Below are 19,549 nucleotides of genomic sequence, written 5' to 3'. Positions count from 1 at the left end.
TCAACAAAATAACACTATATTGTAAATTAATCAACTCAAAATAATAGCTACCCCTCCTGGGGCTGGAGAACTAAAGGACAAGGTTAAAATGATTTAAGATTTAGAAGCTTGGGGAAGGGCCATATGCACTGATATTCAGTCAACTGTGATTTGGGCCTTACTTAGCTGGAGCTAGTCTCAGTAGGAAAGACCTGGGGCCCAGAGCTCTGAGGAGAGGATGGCAATCTGCTGGTGCTGACGTCTTAGAGTTGTCTCAATGAAGCTGATGGCATGTCTTAGAAAAACTGTAAACTAGGTGTGTCTGATGCTACAAAATAACTTGCTACTATAGTGAGAAAAGGCTGGGGTATCACTCACACACACACAAAAGCAAACAGAAAAGAACAAGACCCTTTAGTCTCCTCTAGTCTTTCAGTCTCTGCTACCCTGTAATGACAGATCCTAACAGGGAACCAGGTGGCAAAGCAGAAAGGAGGTTTCCAGAGATATCACCCCTATTTCAAAAGCAGAAAATACAGGAGATGATGTAGGCAGGAGAAACAACAGCTTAAAAAGCTGGCACTTCCTCCACAAAATGCAAAATGTTTAAGGGGATACAATCTGAGGGCTACTTTTCATTCTTTTAAATTACTACTTGGAGATTCATTTTAACAATCTCAACTCTGTTTTTCTTCTGCTTAGGAAAGTTTTTATTTATTGAGACTTATTTAATCGTTCTTTTCCCCATTATTCTAGTGCTCTGATTTGAGATCTATCTTAGTACATATTTATGTTAATAAATATTATGTTAATAAATTTATGGTTATATGTGTGTTTTAAGACTGATTTCTTTGCCACAAGTCTCTTTCCTCAGTTAAGAAAAAATTAACTGAATTCAGTCAATGCTAATTTACTTATGATCTTTAGTATTTTCAATGCAGACTTAAAATTTTTGCATTTTAATTTACTTACTTACACAATATCTTTGACTCACTTCTTTCCAATCATCTTTATAACCAGCTTATTTTGAGTGTTATCATCTTAAAAGTTTTCTGTTTCGCCAAATGCATAGTTTCTTAGTTTGAGAGCACAAATTATTTTTTCCCACTAAACACAAGTTTTAAAGTATATACTTTAATCACAAAAATAAAATATTTTTATATGATAGAAAAACGTCATGCTTTGTTTTACCTTATTTTGTTTTTCTATTTACTACTTGTGATTTTCCCTGTCACATAATAGTTAAGTCTCTTAATATCTTTCAAGATACATTTATTTGCTCTCAAAATCCTGCTCCCAAATGTTTTTCTAGAAGTTTAATTAATGTCAATATCCATTATTATTTTTAAAAATCTATTAGATGAGAAAGAAGAGGTGATTGAGAATCAAAAAGAGCTAAAGCAAATAGCTGCTTGTCGATTCAGTTCTTTTTTGTATTTGGTAAAGCTTTCCTTTGCAGTAATGTATAAGGTTTTCTCTATCAAACTTTACACTGCAATCACTCTCAAATCAAAAAACATCTGTAAACATTCCTGCTAGACTTCTTTTGGCTATAGTTGTTGAGACAAACTCCACATCCTACTAACACCACTGCTTTGTAAGGCTGCTGTGTAGAAGCGAAAAGAAGTTGAAATCATATACAGCCCACAGTCATGGGCTGCTTGCATAAAGTGGTTGGGTATTCTTTCATTAGCTTCTGAGGAATACTGACAATTCTAGGAGAGGAAATTAAAATATTCTTATTACCAACTTTCAGTCTTATCTGCAAATTTTCTAAAAGAAATTTTTTGGAATTGTTTCTATATGAAATATAGAAATATATACCACGTCTCATTCCTCTCAATACAACTTTTATTCTATTGTGCCATTTAATGACATTCATAAAAAAATTTCTTCTGATTTCTCCTGATGATCACTTTTCCCCGGTAAAAAGAATTTTAAATAAATTATATAACAGAAAAGATTTTCCATTTGTGTTGTCATTTTGCTCAATCAACACCACTTTGTATAACATGTAATATATACATTACTGTTTTTCTACTTATATTCATATTTTCTCTTGAAAAGTGATTTTTAAGCATTACAATATTTTTCCTTAAAAATAATTAACTTGGAAGTTAATAATAAAATTTCACATCCTTTAATATTAAATATTAAAAGGAAAACTATCTATATCTATTCACAGATAGCAAAACTTACAATAATAGAATGGATGTCCTCTGGCCAGGCACAGTGGCTCACCTCTGTGATTCCAACACTTTGGGAGGCCAAGATTAGAGGATCACTTGAGCCCAGGAGTTTGAGACTATCCTGGCAACATAGTGAGACCCAGCTCTACAAATAATTTTAAAATTAACTGGGCATGGTGGCATGCTCCTGTAGTTCCAGCTACTTGAGAGGCTGAGGTGAGAGGATTACTTGAGCCAGGAGGACGAGGCTGCAGTAAGCTGTGATCACGCCACTGTGCCACTGTTCTGTAGCCTGCATGATGGTAGAGAAAGACCCTCTATCCAAAAAAAAAAAAAAAAAAAAAAAAAATGTCTTCTTGGATATTAATTTTATAATTCTAATAGGGGATAATAGAGGAAAGCACAATCCTTTTTTGCCTCTTTACTTTTTCTAATTATTATTTATAAGTAATTTCAGTTATTTAGCATGAGTTTTTCTTACCATTTACATTGATACCAATAGATTTATTGCTGGTATTGTTTAGAAAATGGATATCTCATTAACACAGCAAATTTCCTCAGTATGGATGAGAAGTATCCTGTCCTTTCATTATCTTATTCACTTGTTACATTATTTTGCAATGAAACACACACACACATTAAAGTATTAGTACATTATTTATCTGTATTTTAGATAATTAGCTTGCACTATAGCCTTTTGATTTTTTGACTTTATTTGAATTGCCTTAAAATATGTATTTTGTTGTAAATAGTCTCCAATCTTACTCAGAAATAAATGAAGAAACTATTTAGCTCAGAGTGTTCTGGCAATTTCCTATACGTTGCTATGACTAAATTGTCTATCCAGTTTCTTCTACTGCCCCTTTAAATTGACTCTACATAGACATCATTATTCAGGTTGCTTTTCCTATCCTTGTATTTTTTGATCAGCTAGTATACATCATATATTAAGAAATTCTGTTTTACTCTAGTATCATTCTTGATAAAAAATATCAGAGTGTGATATTAATTCTCTTGGAAGATTTTAATTCTTACATTGCTGAAATTGCTTACCTTTTAATTAAGTACATTTTCTTGAATTTTAATTCTGTGAAAATGTTTTGAATGGTTCCATTTTTTACTTGAGATATTTTTTCCTTTAAATTGAACTAGTAGAGCTTTTACTTGGCATCTTTTCCTTCCCCTGTGTGTGATTTAATGGCCTTAAAATTCTGTGGTTTGATGACTGGCTATTAATGTCTGGGTACTTTTCCTGTGTTACTCAGACAGAAACATAATTATTAGAAAGTGACCTTTTACTTCAGACTCATGGCAGAAACTTGTTTTAACACCACCCTCTTTTATTTTTTATTTTATTTTTTTTCCTCATCTCTGCTGATGTGATTTTTTCCTCTTGTTTGGCTATTACATATCACTGTCATTCTAAGCTGGCTATTGTTTCCCTAAATGTTATTTTGAATACTTTTTCCAATTAAGAGTAATAAAAAACAATTAATACTTCTCTTAGGTTTAGGTTATTTATGATACAATTTGTTGTGGGAAAAAAAAAAAACAAGAAATTGGCTCATGGCTTAAAGTTAACAAGTATGTTCTGATGGATTCAAGACCAAAATTATATCAATTTCATGTAACAAATTTAGTGAGTCTTCTAGTAAGACAGGTTAAGCTAAGCAGTATATATGCCAGCACAGCCAGACTTACTTGGTGAATAAAGAAAATGCCAAAAACAAAAACAAAACAAAACAAAAAGCCGTGAATAAACATGGTTTTGTGGTGTTTGGCCAAATATAACCTCATATTTTCTAAACAATATATACATTAGCAGTTTTCTTTGTTTCTTCTTTGGCAGCTGCCTTAGCTTGTTTTTTTCCACACTTTACATTCTAGCTAAGATGTTTTTTCTGGTTTTTAAAATATTTTCTTGGCTCACAAAGCAGATACTGATTCTGCCTGAACACATCTTGTCAGTAGGCTTGAATTTTAATAAATATGTGGCACTGCCCATTTAATAATCTGCAAAACATAAAAACTGAGTTTGTCTCATGATTTGCTATGGCAAAATGTATTCATTCATTCATTTATTCATACAAATCTTCATGTTAATAATTTTTTTTTTTTTGATATGGAGTCTTGCTCTGTCACCCAGGCTAGAGTACAGTGTCACAATCTCAGCTCACTGCAAACTCTGCCTCCCAGGTTCAAGTGACTCTCCTGCCTTGGCCTCCCGAGTAGCTGAGATTACAGGCATACGCCACCACACTTTTTGTTGTTGTTGTTTGTTTGGTATTTTTGTAGAGACAGGATTTCACCAAGTTGGCCAGGCTGGTCCCCAACTCCTGACCTCAGGTGATCCGCCCACCTCAGCCTCCCAAACTGCTGGGATTACAGGAGTACATAGCTTCATATGAATAATTCTGGAACCTGGGAGGCAGAAGCTGTAGTGAGCAGAGGTTGTGCCACTGCCCACTCCAGCCTGGGCAACAGAGTGAGACTCTGTCTCAAATAAACGAACAAAAATAATTCCTACAAGGCATTTGTAATTTCTGTTCAGTCTGAAACATATACAGCTTAAAGCATCAGGAGAGCAGGATTCATCGTCTATTGTTTTTCTATTGTGTCCTAATGCCTAGCACAGTACCTTAAGCCTGAGGGCCCATCACTTGCATATACCCTCTAACACTCTGTTTCTACTTTTGCATTCAAATTTTATTCTTCTTCTTCTCATGGGTGGCACCTGAGATTGTATACGTTTTAACTCATCTTAGACTCACACATTAAAATAGAAAGAAAAAAAAAAAGAAATTGCTGTTTATTGAATCTCAGTTGGGGCTACTAATAAGCTCAGGAGAATTTTAATTTAAATACTGAAAGAGACAATTTTTGAGGGACTGTTTTATCAGATATCCAGAATGAGAGGAATCATTCCAATGAGAAAACAAAAGTTGTATCCATACCTTGAATATAAAATGCAAAATTTAAGTTTGGCAGGAACATAATGAAAGGGAGTGGCCCCAAAGACTGGATAGAATGGCAGGCCCCCAGATCATATAGTAACTTGGCCAAGATAAAAATATTGCAAAGGTTTTAAAAAAGAGCAGTGTCTTGTTTTCATTTCAATTTTATAAATATTCATTCTGGTTAAAGAATTGTTTCTAATTGCTCAAGGAAACGGTGTAATTATTAGAATTTAATCACAATAGTTGATTGGCTAAGATATATGCCAGTGGTTTAAAGGGATTATTTAACAAATTATGTCTCAGAATTAAAATTTATTTCAACAGCCAATAGCTCATTTTGGTGCCCTATTTGAGCATGGTCACTGCCAGTTTCTTCAGTCTGGAATATAGTGGTTTTAATGGCTTAGACCTCACCTTCCTTCTCCATGCTCTTTTCTTGCCACCTGCCTTAAAGCCACCCAATGTCCCAGCCATAGCAAATCATTCCAGTTCCCTGAACATACCTTGATTGTCCAGACCCTTTTGCCTTTTCACTTACTCATGTTTCTGCCTAGATTCCCCTTTCACTGCTTTTTATTTCTTAATAACTTCTGTCTTTCCACTATTCACTGTCCACTTAGTTTCCTGCTCAATATTCGCTTGATCTTTGAATATATCTGAAAACTCTCTAGACTGATAAACTATCCCAACTCTAGCTCTCTATGTGCAAGATCAATGTGGCAATATCAGTATTAACAGGACTGAGTTTATTATACTTAAGAAAAATAGTATCAAGAAATGTTAAAATATATTAATATCTGCCAAAAGATTATATCTTCCACCATCCAAAGCATTGTTTAATCTGTACCTTTCCTGTGAAATCTTTTTGAATCCACCCAATTTAATCTTTTTTTCTTCCTGATCTTTTGTACCCAAGGCACATAATTAATAATTTTCCCTGCCATTTGTCAAAGTCTTGCTTCAGTGGAACTTAAACAGGTGCATTTTCATTGATAAGTTTCCACAGATAAATCACTTTTTTTTCCTAGAATTAGAAACAAGTACTTCATTCATTTTTTAAAAAATTCACAAACAGGTACTGGCCATAATGATATATCAAAGAAGATAAATAAATTCTGCCCTCAGAGAGCTTACATTATACTGAAAAGAACTAGAAAACAATCACAAAAATATAAGCTGCAGAATTATAATAGGTGTATGTAGGAGATCAGTCAGAATGGTGTGAGAAATTTTCAAAAACACAAACCTTCTTGGAAGACCGGAAGGTTTTGCAAAAGCCTTGGGAAAAGGTTTATGTCTGAAGGCAGCCTAATCCTTTTACCTTGAGCTAATAGCATAGAGCAGATAACAAAGGAATATGGAGTTTATCCAAATAACTTATTTAATAAGACCAACCTTGATCTTCCTGGAGGGCATGACTACTCTCTACCTAGGGGGTCAGCAATGTTAATTACTCTCCAATGTTGTTTATTTGAGACCTTTGTCATCTGATCTGTACTAAATAAATGTGACCAGGCAAAAACTTGTGTCAGTGTATGTGTTTCATCCATCACTCTCAAAGTCTGCCAGTCAGACTCCACAGGTATAGTGTGGGAGCAGAGGGAATAAAGAGGTAATAAGATTGAACGGGCAGTTTTGGGTTGGTGAGGTCTGCCAAGTTTGGGTATGTGATGACTTGATCTAAATTAATTCACATATTTACAATTGTCAGATTCTTTTCATAAATTTGGGTATGTTTTAATAAACAAAAGTAGGTGGACTCTATCAGGCTTTCAATCTTATTTACCAGCTATGTGTTAGAATAGTAGCAAGTGTCAAGAGGGTTTGCAATAGGCACCATCATTTCTTAGCAAGCAGAAAGAAAAACAGTCACACAATGTAATGCTGTAGCTTAGTGAAATCCCATTGACTGTCCTGTAAGGCACTTTAACAAGTACCTCCCATGGAAAGGCAGATATGGGAGTAATCTGACAGCAGGATTGACAAGCTTTCTTGTGGCATCGGATGAAAGAGCTCTCTGTTAATTAGGAAACAAAGGACCAAGGTAAGTTCTGGATTTAGAGAGTTGCTTCAAAGGTACTGGAGTTGAGGGGTAATAATTCTTTGGTTGTACAACAGAAAGAATGTTTGAACATTTTTTCTGGGTAACCAAATACAGTGAGTCAAAACTGTATTTACTCTCCCAAGATAGTTAGCAAAGCATTCTAATATTTACATAATAGTATGGGAGTACTTTCTGTGCACTCTCCCTGAAATATGCTTTATTGATAAATTATGCAAAATATTAAATAACTACCTTGGATACAGATTATAAATATAATTAAATTTCAGGGAACAGACAAAATGGGATCAGAAAAGACTTTCTAGTGGAGACACAACCTCAGTTGACTAATGAGAGAAGAGGAGAAATAACCCTGCATATGTAACAAAAACTCTAAGGTACATTCATATACTTTATGGTAGAGTATATGAATGCAACATGCTACATAGGACTAGAGAAGATCTAGTGCTATGGCAGAAACTTCTAATTATCCCTCAATACCCATTCATTCCTTTTTATATGACAATATAAACACACATTTTTAGTGAGGCATATGGCCATCTAAAGTAAAGACAAGATTTTTCAGTATCTTACCAACTAGGAATAACCATGTGTTTGGTTCTGACCAATGAGATAAGAGAAGTGAGTTGTGCAGCCTCAAAGATGGACTCTTTAAGGGAGAGGTTGTGCTCCTTCTTCGAATTTTCCTTCATCCTGCTGTTTGAACTACGGTTGTGGTAGCTGGGACTCCACCTTGGGACATCAAGACATGAGGGTCAGTAGACAATTGTCCATGGAGTTTTAGCATTACTGCACGTTTTCCAAACAATAATTACTGGTGACTGTTTTTCACAACATCTTTTCAGGATATTTGTAAATCAAAGAGTTGGAACACAAAAATAGTGACTTCCTTTTGGTCAGAAGGTAGAGAATTGTTTCTTGACCAGAATCATAAAGATAATGTCTCCCTTCAGGGTTAAGGTTGGACAGGTTTTTCTGGCAGCTCCTTTAAAGGATTCGAGTTTCAGAAACTCAGAGGTCCCTCAGAAGTGAAACAAACACAGCACATGTGCAGCATTCACTTGAATTGCACCAATTCATGCTGGTGGGACTTGGGAGAAACAAGGAGAGCCGATGTAAACATGAAGTTTATGCTGTCTACTGCACTGTATGTAGCAAAGTCACTTCTCTCTCCCTCACGAATCTTGTTTCTTCTGTTGGCATCCATTAAACTGTAGCAGGTTAATTGGTTAGGTTGGAAGTAGGGTAGAATTTCAGATTCTTCACAGTTCTTGGCCATGCTTATACTCCAGCAATGCAGCCTGGGTCTCCTCTCCTGTAAAACCATGTTTACACACATTCCAACACATATCCTAATCAATGCAGGATTTGTTTTCTTGAGTGGCTGTATTGCATGTAACAGAATATAAAACATATGGCACTAACTTAGATGAGCACTTGCTAACTAGGCCTCAAGATGTTGAAACATGGTGGCTGAACATTAGGAAAAACTTATCTGTGTGCTTTTTAAACACATAAATTAGCCAAAATAGCAGAGAAGACTCAGATGCTTGCAATTCTAAGAAAAGACGTAGAAAAGTACCCTTAGTCAAAAATATTTTTCCATCTCCTTTCAGTTCCGGGCACACAAGGATATACTTGTCAATATTCATAGCTAATGCAACTATGAAGCTGATGGTTTTGAAGCATGTTATTTTTCTGTCCTTAACTCACTGCCTTGGAATGAAACCTTAACTCCATAGCATGGCATGCAACTCCCTTCATTCTCAGTCTAACCTTCTCATCCTACAAGCTGCATCTCTTTCCTGCCCTCCTTCACTACCACCCCTTCCATCAATATGACATACCTGTCACTCTTTATCTATCAGCTGCTATGAACTTTCATGCCCCTGGTCTTCACATATAATGCATTTCTTGTATATGCTTTCCCCATTTTTTTCATCTTAAAAATTTTTACTCATCTTTCGACTCAAAGTAGAAATGTCACATTGCCTTTCTTGCTGTGAAACTGTCAGCTGTCACTTCCTATGCTGTCAGTGCACTGACTTCCATCATCAGATTCTTCTCTGCTCTTCAAATTCTCAACCTCTAATTTGTCATTACAGTTAAAGAAGCAGGGATTAGCAGAGATGGAGTTCTGCCATGTTATCCAGACTGGTCTTGAACTCCTGGGCTAAAGTCTCCTTCCACTTAGACCTCCCAAAGTGTTTGGATTATAAGTGTGAGCCACTTTGCTTGGCCTGATAATTGTTCATAAAGACTCGTGTGTAATTGTAACATATATTCCAACTGGTCAGTTAATTGTTTATATTCCTTGGATATTATTATACTTTAAAGAATAATTACGGTAATATATATTATTTTTACATTCTCGTTCTTAGCCTAATTCAGACTTAATTTATATTCACAAATAAATACATTTCAGACAATGCTTGTTGATCACATATATTCATAAAGGACACAATTTAATTTTTTTAAGGTACTGAAATCTATCTACTGGTTTTAATAATGGATCCATGAAGTGGTCCAAAATAGCAATATTATTTCTTTTACACAAATTCCGATTTTCTCATTTCTTTTTCAGAGGTCTTTCTTGAGAAAAGATTCAGTGTATTTCAAGTAATTTTGCCTTGATAGTATTAACTGTCGTAGTATTGTTATTTATATGTTAATAAAATTACACTTTTAATCTGAGGACAGGGATTATGACATGAACACACCATAGGACACACCATATACTAAAGCAAAGACACCACTAACAATGGAGCTTTTGTTAGTAATTCATAAAACACGTAGCAGATATAAAGCATTTATTTCATAGAACTGCCAAATATTTTCTCATATTTACGAAGGCATTACACAAACTTCTTGTGTGTCAAAACCACTGTGTTACTAGATTTTTATTGGGGGAGGTTTTATAAAATGTTTGCTTACATCCAAGAAATAAGTTAAATTATAACCTGTGAACTTTGCTATTTGCAAATAAAATATATGTTAATATATATGCTGTTAGTGAAAAAAAATGTGCTGATAGGCTAAATGGAAATGGTTAACTTCTAAAATGTAAGCTGTAAGTTTAATAATCAAAATTTTGTGGAAAAAAAAAAAGTGTTCTTGTCACATGACCAGCAAAAGTTAGGCACACAGACACTTTGAAGGGTGAGGGAGAATGGAATTTATTGGGTGAAAATGAAAAAAAACTCAGCAAAACAAGAGGGTTTTCTGTTAACAAGCCCCCATCTCACAGATTGAATCCCAGGTCCCCACCCGGCAACAGGAGAGTTCAGGCTCCTCCCTGCTGCAAACATAGGAATTTCCTAAGGTTCCACCCAGCCCACACAGTGAACAAGCTGGTGGGAGATTCTCCAGGGACCTTCCCCCTTTCTTCCTCCTCCATCTATCAATAACATGTTTTTATATTCTGGAGTAAAAAAGTATGCGGAGTATTTATTCACTTATTCCTACTGCATAATAGATTTTTCACTGGGCAAATTTGGTTTAATACATAACATCCTAATTATTTTTGAGTACATTTCTTCCTATCCTGGTTTGTTGAGTTTTTATCATGGAAATGTGCTGATTTTTGTGAAATGCATTTTCTCCATCTATTGATATGATCTTGTGATTTTTATTCTTTATTCTATTGACATAGCATATGTATTGCTTTAATCAAGATTTTTCTGTTGAACTATCCTTGCATCCTAGGTTTAAATTCTATTTGGTCATGGTTTATGTACTGTTGGATTCAGTTTGCAGGTATTCTGATGAGGATTTTTGCATGTATATTTATAGGGATGTGGCCTCTAGTTTGTTTTGTTTTGGGGGTGTCTTTGTCTGGCTTTGGGGCAATGCAGGCTTCACAGAATGTGTTTGTTAGTGTTCTGTCTTCAATATGTGAAAGAACTTTTGAAAAATTAGCAAAATTCTTTAAGTGTTTGTGATGTGAACCCAAAATTTCTCAGACAAGTGTCAGTCTATTTAGAAAGTTTATTTTGTTAAGGTTAAGGACGCACTCATAACACATCCTGAGAAGGTCCTGATGACATGTGCCCAAGGTGGTCAGGGGTACAGCCTGCTTTTATACATTTTATGGAGACATAATACATCAATCATTACACGTAATATTTACATTGGTTCCATCTGGAAGTGTAGGACTACTCCAAGGCAGGGTTGGGGGCTTCCAAGACATAGGTAGGCTATAAACTTTTCTGACTAGCAATTGGCTAAAAGAATTATTATCAGTAGAAAGGAATGTCTGGGTTATGATAAGGGGTTGTGAAGACTTAGGTTTTATCATGTAGATGAAACTTCCAAGTAGCAGCCTTCAGAGAGAATAGATTGTAAATATTTATCAGACTTAAGGTCTATGTTGATGTTAATGCTGGAGGGGTGTAATGAGGTATGTCCAACTTTCTCTTCCATCATGGCCTCAACTCGATTTTCAGGTTAACTCTGAGTGCCTTGGCCAAGAGGAGGGTTCTGTTCAGGTGGTTGGGAGCCTTAGAATTTTATTTCTGGTTTACAATGAGGGTACACCAGTAAAGTCATCTCATCCTGGGCTTTTGTTATTGACACATAATTATATATATTCGTGGGTTATAATGTATGCTTTGATACTTCTATATGTTGTCTAATGAATGAATCAGGTAATTAGCATATTCATCACCTTAAACATTTATCATTACTTTGTTGTGAGACCATTCAAATCCTCTCTTCTAGCTATTCAAACTATGCAATGCATCATAGTTAGTTACAGTCACTCTACTGTGCAATAGAGTAGCAAAAGTTATTTCTCCTGTCTAACTGCAACATTGAACCCACTGACCAACCTCTCTCCATCTACCTCTCCCCACCAATCCTCTCCAGTCTCTGGTAACCACCATTTTGCTCTCAACATTTTTTTTTTTTATGAATATACATATGAGTCAGATAATGTGATATTTGTCTTTCTGTGTCTGGCTTATTCCGCTTAATGTAATGTCCTTCAGGCTCACCATGTTAAAGCTAATTAAAGGATTTTATTCTTTTTATGGTGGAATACCATTCCTTGGTGTTCCAACAAATGGAATACATTTCCATTTATTCCTTTACGCATTGTTGAGCATTTAGTTGATTCATTATTTTGGCTATTGTGAATAGTGCTACAATAACATGGAAGTGCAGATGTCTCTTTTATATATTGGTTTCATTTCCTTTGAATATATTCCAAGTAATGAGATTGCTGGATCATATGGTGAATCTATTTGTAATTCTTTGAGGGACTATCATTCTGTTTTTCCTAATGGTTGTGTAAGCAGGGGAGGGAGCGGGCATCCCAAAGATGCTCCCACTTCCCTCCTCCCATGTGCCCAGGTCCTTGGCCTCTCTTACCCCAGGGATGGGGAAAGGAGCCCCCTAGGTGTGGTGAGCTTACCATTTGAATAAATATTGTGGACCCAAAGAGTTTAGCAGAGAGCAACTTATTAGGCAGAGAGAGTGAAAGAGAGAGCGAGCGAGCTCCCAGGCTGCAGTGGGAGGGGATCCAAGGAAGGAATCCATTGGTAAGGAACATGGAGGTTTTAACCCTGGAGTTGTTCCCTCCCCATTCATGTTCTTGTCCAATGAGAGGAGTTCTTTCAAACTTCCTCTGGAGTGATTAATCTTTTACTCTGATACCGAATTGGCTACTTGGTCCACAACAGATACCCCTCCACCCAGAGCTTTCAGCTGGCTTTTTGAACAAAGCAGCTTACCTGGATTTTCCACCTAGCTCACAAGCAGGAAAGTTAGACAAAGAACTTTTCCTTTGGGACGGGTTGTGGCTGGAGGCATGGCACTGGGAAGCTCCTACCTTTGAAATCATGCCCCCTCATGGACAGAGGAAGAGATTTTTTCCTTTACACAGTCCTTCAGTTGTACTAATTTATGTTGCCTTAAACAATTTGTAAGAGTTTCCCCTTTTTCACATACTAATCAGCATTTATTATTTTTCTATCTTTTTGATAATAGCTGTTCCAACTAGAGTGAGGTGATAGCTCATTGTGGTTTTGATTTGCATTTCTCTGATGGATAGTGATGTTGAGAATTTATTCATATCTCTGTTTGCTCCTGGACTTTTCTTTGTTGGGAAGTTTGATTACTGTTCAGATTTCTTATTTCTTCATGATTCAGTCTTAGTAGGTTGCATATCATCATTACTTTTCATGTAAATTTAGATATGTATTTAATAATTTCTCAAATTTCAGAAACAGAAAATGTGTGATCTGTTATTGCCTAGATTATTTTACTATAAATTATCAACAATATTTGGTTCAAAAAACTTAATAGTATAATTTGTCAGAGTAATGTTTATGAATAAATAAAGCAGCTTGAAGCAAACATTTCCTTTAAGACAAGAGAAAACAAGAAGGTGACATCGTATTTATTTATAAATTATGTATGAGGCTGTGCTAGATGTCTCACAGAAAGATGCCCATAAGTAAAATCCCTGCAAAATACATTTAGTTACATTTTTATAATATGTGAAGATTATATCATACTTCTCGATTTAAATCATCAACTTAAATGAAACAGAAATAAGTGAGGTTCAGATTTCATAAGGTGTTTAGGATAAAAACTTGTAAGTGAATAATTATTTCACTTCCGGGTGCTTTTGCAAGCTAATTGTTCAGTACTTGTCTTTTAAAATGTTTCTGTTGGTTAATTTTAGCATACTACTAGATTGAGAGCTAGCAGACTACTTGTGAATAATCAAGCAAAGAGGTACTACGCCCATAAAGGGAATACTTGGGCAATCAGATATATTTTACTATGGCAGCTATTATGAGAAACATAAACGGCTTTAAAAAGCATCCCCAGGATCTGAAATAATTTTACACATAGTATTTTAGGGTTATTAAACGGTAGTAGAGCATGAATTTGTAAATCTACATCCTCACTGATTTGTATGCTAATTAATACTGTCTTCCTATGCATTTCTTTAGAAATTGAATATTATAGATTTAAGTCTAACTTATACTGTCCATAGTAAAGGAGAAATACCATCTGTGAACCCCAAATATGAGGGACAGGTCTCAATTTAGGAAGTTTATTTTAACAAAGTTAATGGTGTTATTATACAGCCTCAGGAGGTTCTGACAACATGTGCTACAGGTGGTTGGGGCACAGCTTGGTTTTATACAGTTAGGGAGATAGGAGACATCAATCAATATATATGTAAGATGGACATTTGTTTCATCGGAAAGGTGGAACAGCTCAAAATGGGGAGGAGGCTTCCAGGTCACAGGTAGGTAAGAGACAAATAGTTGCATTCTTTTGAGGTTCTGACTAGCCTTTCCAAATGAGGAACTCATATATTCATTTAATTCAGTGAGCAGAGGAATGACTGAGTTCTGTCGTTTGTTCACAAGGAAATTCCTTATGCATAAGGTACAAAGATTTTTTTTCTTAGTAGCTATCATTTTTAGGAACAAAATGGGAGGCAGATTTGCACTAAGCAGTTCCCAGCTTGACTTTTCCCTTTGGCTTAGTGATTTGGGGGTCCCAAGATTTGTTTTCCTTTCACACATCTAATCCTATTAAAACACAAACAAATGATATCCTCCCTCTACTCGAAAACCACCATGGCTTCCTGTTTTACTCAGGAGAAAAGTCTACATGCACCTGTAAGCTGCCATTCACCTAGAACCACCGCTCCCATCTCAGTCCCTGCCCCAGCCATTCTGGCTTCCTTCCTACATCTGAAACTTTGCACTTCCTGTTTAGTCATCCTCAAATCTTCTTTCCCCAGATACTCCTTAACTTACCTCCAATCACTACCACTATCTTCAAACTTTTTTGCAAAAGGTTTCAGTGAGATCTTTTTGGTTACTTACTTAAATTGGATCCACAGTTTCTACCCTCACCAGTTGCAATATTCATCCTGCGCTGGATTCTAGGTCCCTTGCACTTTCACCTTCTCCAGTTGTAAATGATATTTATGTTTACTTTGTATATTATGTCTTTCCTGCTTCAGTAGGATTGATTGCACTGAGGTCTTTTTTCCCGTTTTATTCATGGATATATCAGTAAAGTTTTAACAATGTGTGGCACACAGTAAACACTAAAAAATAGGTAGTGAGCAAACGGATAAGTAAATAAATGCAACACTGTACCTTACTATGATAAAATCTTCATGACTGTGATTAAAGGGGGAAGAACTATTTTATTAGGATTACACAATGTATTCAAATCATGTTAATAACATTTATGATGTATAACTTATTTTGGGAGATTTCTATCATATTTCTCATTAATAAAATAATTATAGCAAGATGAGTATATCAAGTAACCTTCAGCAATTTTCAGTCATACTAACATTGTTACATCCTTTTTTCCTATAAAGTGTTGTCTTCAGCTATAGTATAGGCACTGATTAAGAAAGTTCTTAAGATAATACTTTTAGTTTACTATGTTTATTCATTGTTCTAAACTGTGAGGATGGGAACACAAGGGGCAGGCATGTTTTATATACTGCCAAATCACTTGCTTATCAACAAGTAGGATAATCTCTATTTATCCTGTTACCTGTTTATGTTCATTTTCTTATATTCTTTCTTGCCTTTTTATCCTGTTCATCTGTTTGTTCATTTTCTTATATCTTGTTCTTACATTAGTAGCAATTTCTTTTTATTAAATAAAAATATTATTACTGATTTCTGCAGTATGCAATTTAAATCTATCCAACTTTCTGGAAATAGAGGTTAACAATTATAGTTGTTTAAATTTCATTTAGTATACTGCAATTTCTATACAAAATTCATTTCTATAGAAATGTAATTCTATGCAATTTCTATACAAAAATAGAAATTTCTGCTATATATGATCATTTATCAAGTATTTTTAACAAAATCTCCCTGCAAAGTAATATATTTCCAACACATTTCATACTGTGAAAATTTTCTTAAAGGACCTTTTCTATATTTTGTCCTCCAGACTAGGATATTACATCATGTTTTTCCAATTGTGTTTTTAGGTTGTATTCAGTTGGAGGTCGTGATGGAAGTTCCTGTTTGAGTTCAATGGAATATTATGATCCTCATACAAATAAGTGGAACATGTGTGCTCCCATGTGTAAGAGGAGAGGGGGTGTTGGAGTGGCCACATGTGATGGTTTTCTTTATGCAGTAGGAGGTCATGACGCTCCTGCTTCAAATCACTGTTCCCGGCTACTTGATTATGTAGAAAGGTAAGACCCCAAGGACACTGTTACAGTGAAAGAGACAGTGTAAATCACACTGGTGCCCGATTCAAGTTATTGGGAAAATTGCATTATTTAGGAAAGGTAAATTCAACACCTAGAGATTTTTTTAGCTCCTTTCTCAATCTCATTCACACACACACACACACACACACACACACACACACACACACACACCCCTGTACTTTCTTTTATTTTCTCATTTTTTCCTTGACTCCTCCCTTCAATTAGTATTTATCTAAATCCTCACAATTTTTTTCACAAAAAAACAGCTTTGAAAAACATCCCCAGGATCTGAAATAATTTTACATAGTATTTTAGAGTTATTAAACAGCATTAATTTGTAAATCTACATTTTGATTGATTTATATGCTAAGTAATACTGTCTTCCTATGTATTTCAGAAGTTGAAAATTATAGATTTAAGTCTACTTATATTAGATATACTGTCCATAGTAAAGGAGAAATGCCATCAGTGAACCCCAAATATGTGAGACTGGCCTCAATTTAGGAAGTTTATTTTGCCGAAGTTAAGGGTCCTTTCATGACCCTTCCAGATTCATCCATATCCCTACAATGGACACAAACTCATTTTTTTATGGCTGCTTAGTATTCCATGGTATATATGTGCCACATTTTCTTTGTCCAGTCTATCACTGGTGGGTATTTGCATTGGTTCCAGGTCTTTGCTATAACTTAAATAATCTTTAACTTTCTTCTTGTTATATTTTGAAAACATTAAAATGAAGTTTTGAGTAATTTATGAAACATGAATGTTTGTTAACTCTTTTAAAAATATTTCGCATTCTGTTTCTGTGTTCTCTTCTGTTCTTGTTTGTTCTCCTACCCTTTCAAACTCTCAAAGGTGAATTAAGTTCTTATTTTGTGACATACCATTTTTAACATAAGACAGACTGATTGGAGCTGTATTTTAAATAATCCTGGTGTATGAAGGAAATATAGGTTCTAACTCTTTCTAAAGTTGACCAGGTGCACAGAAGCTAGGGTGGGGTGACACCTTGGCTTCAGGCCTCGGAATACAATGCAGAGACTTCTGGCACAGCTATCTCTGAGTTCTGTTTTGGCTGTGCCTTACTTGGAACTATTATATGGTATGCAGTGACGACGGAACAGTCCTTAGTAAGATGCATGGTGACATTTCCTATCACATAGGATACATAATGATCTATGGAGAAATGAGGATAGAGAATATTTAAGTCAATTGGTTTATTAATTGGGATAAAATAATTCTGTAACAAATTAAAACTTTCAGTGGTTTAATACCATGATGCTTTTTTTCCTCCCTCATGCTACTACATGTAATTATCACGTAATATCCATGATATTAAAACTCTGGTAGTCAGACTAACACATAATCCAGAATATTGATCATTGCTGGTCTCCACGTCACAAGGAAAAAGAGTAGTAAATTATTCACTAGTCCTTAAAGATTCCACCTGCAAGTAATATAATTCTCTTTTGTGCGTACTCAGTGACAGACCAGTGACATGGCCACTGAAAACTTCATGAGAGCAGGAGAGCAGTATCCCAACTTGTATCTGGGAGAAAAATTAAATGTTTAGTAGATAGCACTAATAGCAGAAAAATTTTCCTTTTTATATTAGGAAAACACATCCTTTATCCTGATGCCTGTAAGTGATATAGATGGTGGAAAAAGGATATTCTTCTCATTTATGGTAACTTTTTCTAAGGATATGTAATTATTTTTACTGAGGATAAGTACATTGGCAAGAGATGGTTTTTGGTAAGCATGCTGTGTTCATATGAGATAAAATACAGAATCGATGTTTACCAATATTGCTCCTCTGTGAAATGGACTATAGCTTTATGGCTGTATACACATTGAGAAAGGCATTAAGTTCACTACATTTTCACTTTAATATTTTCCAGTTCACTGAAATCGGGAACTACAGGTGTTACAATGAAGACAATGGCCAGAGTCTTAATAAATAGGTTTATACTTTTATACACACAAATATGCAATCATTTAAAATGCTGCTAAAACACTGGCTATGGACTCATTTACATTTTCTTTGCTAAATTCTTGGGTAAATGAAGACAGGAGATGAATATCATGAGCCTCTTACTTTTACCTTGAATATCTTATATAACTGCTGCTAATGAAATGATATTTCATCCAAATATTCTCATCCAACTCGACTGTATAATGTATTGAAATGTTGTTTGTGAACAGAGGCATAAATAATTCAGTCTAGGAATACATTTATGTTGGAAAATTAGATTGAAATAACTATGGCTATTTTGAGTTATAGGAGTTCAGTGGATATGAGCCACTTAAGTAATGCAGAAGCACACAGCAGTATCATGATTCTTATCCTAGCTCATACTACCCGTCAGATTAACAGCACTTTCACACTTTTTATGACATATTTTCTCTATTTATGATTTCACATGTAACTCATCAGTAAATCAAGATACACAACAGTGCCTCTGTGGAACCATTTTGCAGATAGAATGTAAATATGTTTTTTAGTATATAATCATAGGCAAACATCATTAGGAAAAGCAAAAATAGTGTATACAATGCTATGTTTTGTAGTGAGATGGATAGATCACATTTTATTATATCACAATGATTTTATATAGAAATGTAAACTATTATATAATGGTGATGTTAAGTACAATTATATAATACTTATCAAAAATTGTTTGCACTCAGGCTGTCTTGAGCACAAATAACACTAGCACCTCAAATCAGAGAAGGTAGAAGGCAGGGACTGCATGACAATGAGGACTCTAGATTAGTTTCTGGAACAGATGAAAACTAATTTTGTGACTGAGCCTCACCCTAGTAAGAACATCTTGGTGGACAAAATCAGTGTCCAAAATGTGCACTGACTTTCAGGAGAAGTTCGGCCCTGAAGATGTGATCAGTTAGAGAAAGAAAACTCATCCACTTAGCTATTTAGTCAGCAGCTATTGTTTTGCATGTATTTTGCACTATGTTATACAGAGCTTACAGTATTAGAAGAACGAGACAAAATAGACCCTCCAAAACTGGAATCTAGGCAACAGATCAGAAAATATGCTCAAAGGCATCAGTCCCACTGCTGAGTAATAATAGATCAGAACCTCCTTTTCCCTTATATCTGCATCCCAGTAAT

General features: G+C 35.1%; 1 protein-coding gene across 1 annotated transcript in view; it reads left to right on the top strand.

Annotated features, from left to right (window-relative positions):
• The window catches only part of KLHL1 (kelch like family member 1), a 422,085-nt gene that overhangs the window by 390,290 nt on the left and 12,246 nt on the right, over positions 1 to 19,549 (top strand). The window contains exon 9 of the mRNA XM_017523615.1: positions 16,180 to 16,392. Within this exon, the coding sequence (XP_017379104.1) occupies positions 16,180 to 16,392 (213 nt within the window). The remainder of the gene's footprint in view (positions 1 to 16,179; positions 16,393 to 19,549) is intronic.

This window comes from Cebus imitator, unplaced genomic scaffold, assembly GCF_001604975.1.
Source record: "Cebus imitator isolate Cc_AM_T3 unplaced genomic scaffold, Cebus_imitator-1.0 Scaffold29, whole genome shotgun sequence".
NCBI classification, from domain to species: domain Eukaryota; kingdom Metazoa; phylum Chordata; class Mammalia; order Primates; family Cebidae; genus Cebus; species Cebus imitator.
Note: the sequence above shows the minus strand (reverse complement) of the source record. Positions and strands in the feature narration are given on the sequence as shown.